This window comes from Nelumbo nucifera, chromosome 6 (assembly GCF_055504915.1).
Source record: "Nelumbo nucifera cultivar China Antique chromosome 6, China Antique-T2T, whole genome shotgun sequence".
NCBI lineage: Eukaryota > Viridiplantae > Streptophyta > Magnoliopsida > Proteales > Nelumbonaceae > Nelumbo > Nelumbo nucifera.
Window position 1 is genome coordinate 59342739 of NC_142654.1, and position 9255 is coordinate 59351993.

General features: G+C 36.5%; 1 protein-coding gene across 1 annotated transcript; it reads left to right on the plus strand.

The window, feature by feature from the left end:
- Window positions 1-1270: 1270 nt before the first annotated feature.
- On the plus strand, window positions 1271-9030 carry LOC104604215 (pyruvate kinase isozyme A, chloroplastic-like). Its single transcript, XM_010268475.3, has 7 exons — window positions 1271-2131; window positions 2268-2355; window positions 2525-2715; window positions 3507-3625; window positions 4745-4988; window positions 8100-8334; window positions 8470-9030. The coding sequence occupies exons 1-7, from the start codon at window positions 1592-1594 to the stop codon at window positions 8796-8798; spliced, it is 1746 nt and encodes a 581-aa protein (XP_010266777.1). The 5' UTR covers window positions 1271-1591; the 3' UTR covers window positions 8799-9030.
- The last annotated feature ends 225 nt before the right edge of the window (window positions 9031-9255 follow it).

Below are 9255 nucleotides of genomic sequence, written 5' to 3' on the forward strand. Positions count from 1 at the left end.
TGATTTCGTTTGTCTTTCTAATCTTTGGGGTCGTGCTATCTCTCGTTTAATGTAGATCTTTTCTGGCTTTACTAATTAAAAAAAATAGTGTATAACGGTTCGGCCTTGGATCAGATTGTTAGGCCCAAAATACAATTGGGGTGGGTGCTGGTTCGAAATTGATGTAAATTCACGGGCAGAGGGATTGATGTATAAAGTGGAGATTGTTAACATCTTATGTTTATAGCTATGCAGAGAAAATCAGAAATCTGCATTGGGCCTATCCGTACTAATTTGAGTGGTTTAATGATGATTACCAAACAAAAAAGTTGTTTAATCATCTAACTCAATCACAGTTTGAAAACATCGTAATTCTCACAATAAGTTTCTTATCAATTTTGTATTCATTTCCATGATTATATGTGTTAAGTTATTAATTATTATTATTATTAATTAATTCTAATAATTAATAAGTTAGCACCCACAAGTCACAACCTAAGGCAACTTCTTTATTAAAAAATATATAAACCAGATAATCCAGTTACAGGAGAGAACGCACACTGAAACTTTCAATATTTGGGAATTCCATATTCTGTTCATTGTTAATACCACGTGAGTTTCTTTCTGCTTGCTCGTATCGGTGTTCCAGTCAAGAATTCAAGATCACAAACTAAAGCCAAGCCCCTAGTAAAGAAACAAAACCTTGTCTGTTGGGGGCTGTTTGGGACTTGGGAGAATAGGAGCCCATAGGAAACAAAACCTCACACACTTTTTTGTTGGTAAAGGGATGGATGCTCGGGAAAAACATTCCAACTCACATGAAGCAGGGTCCGGCCACGGGCCACCCACCTTTTCACTGTCACAGCATATTATTAAGGTCGTGTTTGGTTTGTATGAATTTCCTTACTTTTACAGTTTTACCTTATTTTCCCTACTTTTTCATTCAAATCAAACACAGCCTTATTAAAGTTAATAAATTGAGGGTGAATTTTTCTTCCAGCTATGGAAGTAGTACTGTCAATGGCTCGGGTTGGATCTACCCACCCAAATCGACTGGGCTGGTTCTGGTTCCAGAAACTGAAATCAACCTTCTCAATTCTTATTGGATTGGAATTGGTTCATCCAATCTCGAACTAATTCAGATCCAATCCGAGTATATAAAATTCCGGGTGTTTGTAGGATTGATTCCGGTTTTATCTGGACCCGACCCAGACCCAAGCATCGTTGAGGAATGACATCACTTACCCGCCAAAACCCGCTATTCATTTGTACTTGATTTCAAATATTTAATACACCCCAACAGTCGTTCTGTCGTTGGAGGTGAATCTAGGGTTTCTATATTTTGTCCGACCCTTCTCTCAATTTCAACCTTTGGAACTCTCCTCCTCGTAAATATCGATCTTATTTATTATTTGAACATAGAGAACCAGATTCGGCAGAGATTTCTATCCGGTGCAGGACAAAGTCAAATTCCTCGGTTGTTCGCTGTCACACCTTTGTTATCCTGCTGGACCTGCTCAGGCTGCTCTTAATCCATCAGTGGAATTCTATTCACTGTTACTTCTTGAATCATCTTCAGGAATTCGTACTCAAAGTCTAATTTTAAACGTCAATGGCTGTTGCAGGAGATTCGATCTGTGTATCTCGTCAGTTCTTAGCCAAGAACCAGAGTGCTATGTTACTGAACCATTTTTTTGGTGTTTCAGTTCGTCTGCCAAGGAGTCCACCTCATCTTGCAAAATTTAAGCTTACACGTTCTGTTGGAATTCGGCCGACTATGCGTGTTGGTGTGGAGGAGGAGAGGCGGGTTTTTCATTCCTCCCGTCTCTTGGAGGGGACCTTGGGATTTGATGTAGTGTCCGAGGCAGAGTTGAAGGAAAAGGGATTTCTTGGTATGAGGAAGACGAAGCTCGTTTGTACTATCGGTCCTGCTTGTTGCTCTTTCCAGGAGTTGGAAAGATTGGCAATGAGAGGAATGAATGTTGCGAGGCTTAACATGTGTCATAACACGCGGGAATGGCACTGGAACGTAATTAGGAACATTAAGAGGCTGAATGAGGAAAAGGGGTTTTGCATTTCGGTGATGATTGACATTGAAGGCAGCCAGATGCACATGGTTGATCACGGAGTTGCTTCATCTATCAAAGCTGAGGTATGAGCGTACAACCCACTTAACAGTTTTGGTTTTTACTCTGCGGGAATATTAGAATAATCACTCAAAACATTATTAGAGGACGAAAATTTACAGTTGAAGGTATTGAAGTATTTTGTTCACCTTGGGGCAATAGGATGGGTCAATCTGGTTGTTTACCACGCAAAAGTTTAAAGGTTCTCGTCCATTCACAGTTCAGGCAAACTATGAAGGATTTTCTGAAGGTACGGAAACCATGAAAGTTGAGGTGTAAAAAGTCATTTTCTTTTCCTCGTTGTGATTGGAAGTGAAAAATGCCATTTAGTTGTTCCCCCACTCTATTCAATTACGTATTTTTCATTTGTTCTTATTTGATTAATTTGTTTTCATTTTGTTTAAATAAACATGTGGTAGGTATAAATGTGGGGGATGAGCTCGTTGTTGATGGTGGGATGACGAGTTTTGAGGTTATTGAAAAGGTCGATAATGATCTTCGTTGCAGGTGCACTGACCCTGGTCTGCTCCTACCGCGGGCCAAACTGAGCTTCTGGAGAAACGGGAAACTCGTAAAGAAGAATTTTGGGATCCCTACCCTATCAACAAAGGCCAGTTTATACTCCTTTCTCTCGTTTCTTCTTTCTTAAGACACCGTGTTTTTAGTTCTTTTGCTTTCTGGATTCAAGAACTTTTCATTAATCATCTGGTAGCATCCTAACTTCATTTCCAAAATGCGCTGGTGTTCTTGTTTTTTCAGCTTTCCCTAGGCTTAATGGTTTTTGTTGGGAAAATAAAAGAACCATTCATATCTTAACAACGTTGGTGCTTTCTAAAACATTGTACAGCCCTGGCTATACTAGAATTATGATAACCCCTCAATTGCTAGAGATGATTTTTACAGAGCTACAAACTCTGAACCAGGTCATGGCCAATTCTTGAAGACAGAAGAGGAAAATTGTTAGGGATTAGCTCCTTGAAAAGCTACATTTGTTCTTTATAATCATTCTGCCTGTTTATATTTGTTGGTTTCCTGATCATACTTGGTAATGATAAATTCCATATCATAACAATTGATCTATAAATTGCAATCCTTCTTTATTATGACACAGTGGATGTTTCTATTTATTGGTTGTCTCAATGAAATAAAAAGTTTGATCTTATCCATCATGAATGTTTTAATTCTATGCTACTTTCCTTTTCATTTATCTTTTTTTTTTGATAAATTCTTTTCATTCATCTTTCATGGATATAATTTTATGCTATTTCCTTCCATTTTATTGTTTCATGCACATTGCTAATATAGATTAGATATAAATAATGGTTAAAATTGTTGCTTCTTTTCATTTTAGTTATTTTGCCAATTCTAAGACTGCTATTAAATTTTCCTATATGATTTTAGGATTGGGATGATATTGATTTTGGAATTTCTGAAGGAGTGGATTTTATTGCGATGTCATTTGTGAAGGATGCTAATGTTATCATGAATCTAAAGAACCATTTAGCCACAAAATCTTCAGAGTAAGAAAGCATCCCCATCTGCAGACTTTTCTTTAGTTCCAAATAAGCATCTCTGTTTATCTTAACAATATGACATGCTTTTATTAGCAGTGTATCTGTAGAAAACATTTATTTTGAGTTATTCGTCTAGGTTTGGCAATACCCAGATTGTAAAGAAAAAGTTTAAAGGAAAATTCTTATTTCCAGATCTAGCATGGTATTCATTTTTTGGTTCTTCGTAATATTTCTGCAGTATTTATTTTACATTCAGGTGTTAATCTAGATGATACCCTTTAGGCCTTACTTCATTCATGTGACATAGAAACTTTGTTTTTGTTCTATCCCCCCTTCCCTAGTCATCATTCAGGTTTTATGGTAAACGGTTATTCCTTTCTATTGTTTTACATTGATACACTGGTTGTCTCAATGGTCTTGTTTAGATTCTTAATCATCCTTATCCTTGCAAACACTGACCTCAACATCCTGATGTGGTTCAAAACTGAAGTAATAAGGACACAATGTTTGGCTTGAAATGTATCATAATCCGGTAATTCCGGAAACATTATGAATGAATCTTTTAAAGTAGCTGGCCAGCTTTTTTATTATGGTCATATGATATTGGTAAACAAGGCTTAACTTGGTTCTCATTTATAAATTAGAATCCACCTAAGAATCATGCATAAATAGTAATTGTGCAGAAAAGAAGTAATATGGCTCTTATAGCTTAGCATATATGTAATGTCTTCTAAAAGAACCCAAAGTTATGATATATTATACAGGATAGGCTTGAACTTTTCAATGGAGCTCCTAATGAACTTTGTTGTTTAGTTAATCTTTTGTAACCAGATCTAGTTAGGGTTGTGGATAAGTTTTGATAATTTGTTATGATGTCTTTTCCAGATGATTTTATATTTATTATAATAATGTATGGTTGCGATTCTCCCCTAACCCCACTCTGAAGTTCTTGTGACCATTTTACAAGGGATTAAGGGGGGATGACCTACCAGGAGGTGGCTTAGCTGGTAAAGTCTGTGGATTTAGTTCCACTGCCCAATTCTTCCCCTTAGTAGATGCACTTTGCATTGCTTATTAATGTTCCTTAACTTTGGGAGTATTTAAATAAGATTTTTCTATTCACAGCTTCATTAAAGTTTTGGCGAAGATTGAGAGCTTGGAGTCTCTTGAGAACTTGGAAGATATCATACAGGCCTCTGATGGAATTATGGTTGCACGTGGTGATCTGGGAGTGGAGATTCCGCTTGAACAGATTCCCTCTGTCCAGGAGAAAATAACTCAAGTTTGTAGGCAACTAAACAAGCCTGTGATAGTAGCTTCCCAACTTCTTGAGTCAATGGTTGAGTATCCTACACCAACACGTGCTGAGGTATTACGATAATGTCCTATGAAAAAACAACATGAAGAAATCACATTTATCATTTTCAGTTAGTTGTACATTTTTACTATACTATTGTGGAATTAGTCTTTCTCCAGCTGAATAGCAGGCAGAAGATTCTAGTCTAGTAACTATTACTACTGTAGCTTAACATGTAGTTTCATTTACTCTTTTTTTTTTTTATTTTTGTAGCTTGGAAGGAAATCCATTTCAAAACTTGTAGCCATCCCTCTCTCCCCCTAAAGGGGAAAAAAGAAGAAAAAGGGGAAAAAGTTATTTATTTCTTATACATTGAGAACGATCTTTTGATGGAAAACTATAGCACCATTGCAGGATCTCTGAACTTTTATGCATTATAGGTTACTTTGAGAAAAGAAGAGATTATGAGAATGTATTAGTTTTCTCTTCTGTCTAATTAATTTTCATTTTTATTAGTCCTATTCATTTTCGTTGGCTGTGCTTTTGTTGTCAGCAATTCTCTTAGAGGATAAAGACTTTGCTGAGGTGACTAGTTATGATGATGTGAAGGGTGAAACAAGTATGACTGAAAATATTAATAAAATAATATTTTGAAATAAATATATAAGAATGAAAATGGAAGAATGGTAAAATCTTGGTCTGACAAGCATGGGAACATGGGTTTTTGTGTCTGGGAACAGCCACTGATGCCAAAGTTAGATCCACATCCAGTTCCCAAGGCACTGGATAAGCTAAGACCATCCTTAGGTAACTATTCTTTTATTAAAGGTGAAAATGGTAAAGACATAAAATTAGAAAGAATCAAACAAACATGTGGAAAATAATACAGTGAATTATTCATGGGAATAGCTTTGATGTCTGCAAACATCTTTGATAATGGAGTACCATGCAAACATTATTATTTCTGGACTGTTTGAGGAAGGTTAGGTTTCCATAGGTTCAATTTATATGTACAGTACAAATACATATAAAATAATACAAAACACAAGGATTTGCACTCTACATATTTGTATTTGTACTCCTTTAAAACTGAGCAATAGGAAAAAAGTTCAGGATTGCTATGGTTTGTCAACCAAGCTGACGAGGTAAATTGAAGGAATCTGGAGTCTAACTGTTAGGAGGTGAATAAGAGGTGTTGGCTACACTGAAGTATAAGGGTTGTGTTATGTTTGCTCCTTGAATTCTTTATTGCTACCCACTCTGAATTAAGTTGAGAAAAACCTGAAGGCAAAATTTCATAGTGGTTTGTGGTGGAAGCATAGGGCTTGGGCCATTAGGGTTTTTCTCTCGTATACATCTTTTTTTGGGGACTGACCTGAACCTGAAGGGAAAAAGCCATATTCAGCTTATTGGTCTGACCCGAATACGAAGAGTTATGTATTTTGGGAGGTTTTCTCTTGTATACATCTTTTTGGCTTGAGAGAGAAGTAGAGAGGTTTTTGGGTGTTTTGGGGTTTGGGGTTTCTGTGAGAGAGGTTGTACACAACTCTTTAATTTCCATTGTTGATTCTATAGTGGTTTTCTGCTCCTCCTTCGCCTGTGACATAGCCTATAAGCCAAAGCATGTAAATCTGTGTGTTCTCTCTGTTTTTACTTCGTTTTTGGGTTCCATTAAAATCTGTATTTCTGGGTTTTGCGCAACGGGTTGCAGTACCTTAACTGCAATAAATAGAAATGACTAGAACTTAAGGGGATAATACTACCAAAATAAACATCAAAAGTTTCACTAGTAGTGAAGCACTTAGAAATGAAAGTTTGAACAAAATTTTTGAACTTGTAATTAATACCAAACAAAGCAATAAGCTGAACTTCTCCACTCATTTTTTTCAAAAGAATGTCTAAATGGGGTGTGTGTGCATGACATCTCTGTAAGTCTTGTTAAGTGTATTTTCTAAACATTGAAAGATAGAAAATACTTTCAACTAAACAGATATTCAATATCTTGATTTTTTGATGAATTATTGAATGTCTTGATCTTCTTATGGTTATTTTCTATGCTCTTGTTAAATTGTGAGGTTCTTTGGAAATATTTGTAAAATTAAATATTTAAAAGATTTGCGTTCAATACAACACCGTTTCATCAACAACAACAACAAAAATGATTTGATTTCAGGAACTCCTTTATATGGGGGCCATCTAGAGAACTTGAAGATTTCTTCATCTTGGTTTGAACCTACTGGTATAGAATTTAGGCCCATAAGCACATCTTACCAATTTCCAATCTTCACTCTGAAACTGTCTTCAGCATGAAAGAACGCAACTTTAGTTAGTATAGGGATAGTGTTGCTTGACGAAATTGTTATTAATGTATTGAAACATCGTAGTGGTGATATTGATAAAGAAACGTTGAAGTGGTAATCCAGGTACAATTGGAAATAAGTCTATCCCTCCAATTTACAAAAAAAAAAAATCTTTTTTGGGGTGAGTAGGCCTTAGATGCCAACTGGTATCCTCTTACAGCCTTTTACTCATACTTCTCATCCCCATGCTTCTAGATTGTGGCAACTTTCTTTTCATGTTTTTTGGGGTGAGTAGGCAGAACCAAATAAAGTGAGAGACCTATTCAAGATCTTATGAGTAATTGCAGTAAAAGACAAAAGATTCTAAGGCATTGCATGTGTGGAGTGGTTCCATGGGGACTTTGGAGTGAGTGAAATGCAATAATATTTGAAGAATGTCACAAGCAGGTGAAGGTATTTGAGCTTACCAAAATAAGAGATGTTCATTGGGTAGTGATTTTGTTTCAAAGAGGTTTCCCTTAATGTTTTACTGAGGGAGTGACAGCTTGTTGCTAATTTTCAAAATAGCAGGCGGCGAAGGAATGTGGAGTGGTCCCCTCTTGCCAATGGAAAGGTCAAACTAAACTTTGATGTGTGCAGTTTGGGCAATATGGGGGCTTCTGGTGTAGGGGGAGTTGTTAGGGATGAAAGTGTTATCATAATCTGTATTTATTCAGGGCCGGTTGGTCGTAGCTTTTTGAGAGATGAATTGTTGTTATTAAACCAAGTTGTAAGCCTCACGTTTTCTTCTAACCTCTTTTCTTTATGCTTAAATGGATTACATGTGAAGCATGTTAAACTTTCCTCTTCTTTACTAATTGCAACTTGCTTTCATTGTAACAAGGTTGCAGATGTTTCTGAGGCCGTTCGGCAGTATGTTGATGCCTTGATGTTATCTGGAGAGTCTGCTGTTGGGTCATATGGTGAGAAGGCTCTTTCTGTTTTACAGATGGCAAGTAGCCGTATGGAGTTGAGGAGTCTTGAGGAAAACCGACATAGTCTCATTTCCGAGTATCCACTAGGAGTGTCATTGCCTGACCGGGTTGCTGAACAAATTTGCAACCGTGCTGTGGAGATGGGTAGGCTTTCTTCTGTTTCACTTATATTGGAGATGTGTTTTCAATATTCAACACTAGTCATTTGGTAATTGAATAAGAATTGATGCCATGGTCATTCTTTACTTTGCATTGACTTTTAATTTACTCTATTTGCAGCAAACAACCTTGCTGTAGACGCTATCTTTGTGTACACAAAGCATGGCAATATGGCATCACTTCTCTCACGTAACCGTCCAAATCCTCCCATATTTGCATTCACCAATGAAAACTGCACTAGGAAGGCTTTGAATTTGTGGTGGGGGGTCTTTCCCCTTGGTGTTGAATTATCAGTTGACATGGAAGATAATATCGGGAAAACATTTAACCTTATGAAGACAAGGGGAATGGTGGAAGAGGGAGATGTGGTTTTGATTGTCTCGGATGTTGTCCCAACTTGTTCAACTCATTCTGTATTCCAGTCGATCCAGGTAAGGTCTATAAATTAGCATGTTGGTTACTTCCACTTGAAAAATGCCTTGTTGTAGTGCTTGATGATTCAACTGTAGTATTAATTGTCAAGGTCATGCCCAATTTGCACCAGCCAAGTGTGTATGCTGTAAAATGCATGTTGGTTATCTTTTACATGTATGCTGTAAAATGCATTGAATGTCATGACGTTACAGAGTGGAAATTTATATTTCAATTGATAGGATAATTATTTATTTTCTTTTAACTTCATCAACTGTGTTTGTATCTCCATTGTGCTTTTTCTTTGCCAAGACATAGTATGCTTGGTATTTTGCCAATAATCGACAATAACTTGAGAGAAAGAATGGTGTTGAGGTCAGTGTGGTATTAGCTGTTCTTTTTTGGGGTTTGGATTTGAGTACTACTATTCTGTTATTAAAAATCGTGTTATAAAATGTAAATATTATATTTTTTATGCTAGATACTGAGATTTCC

Bases quoted from the DNA above. Each gene is read 5' to 3' on its own strand.
- LOC104604215 (XM_010268475.3), top strand. From the start codon at position 1,592: ATGGCTGTTGCAGGAGATTCGATCTGTGTATCTCGTCAGTTCTTAGCC. The intron at 2,132-2,267 runs GTATGAGCGTAC...TTGGGGCAATAG, and splicing joins CTTCATCTATCAAAGCTGAG to GATGGGTCAATCTGGTTGTT. The intron at 4,989-8,099 runs GTATTACGATAA...CATTGTAACAAG, and splicing joins CTACACCAACACGTGCTGAG to GTTGCAGATGTTTCTGAGGC.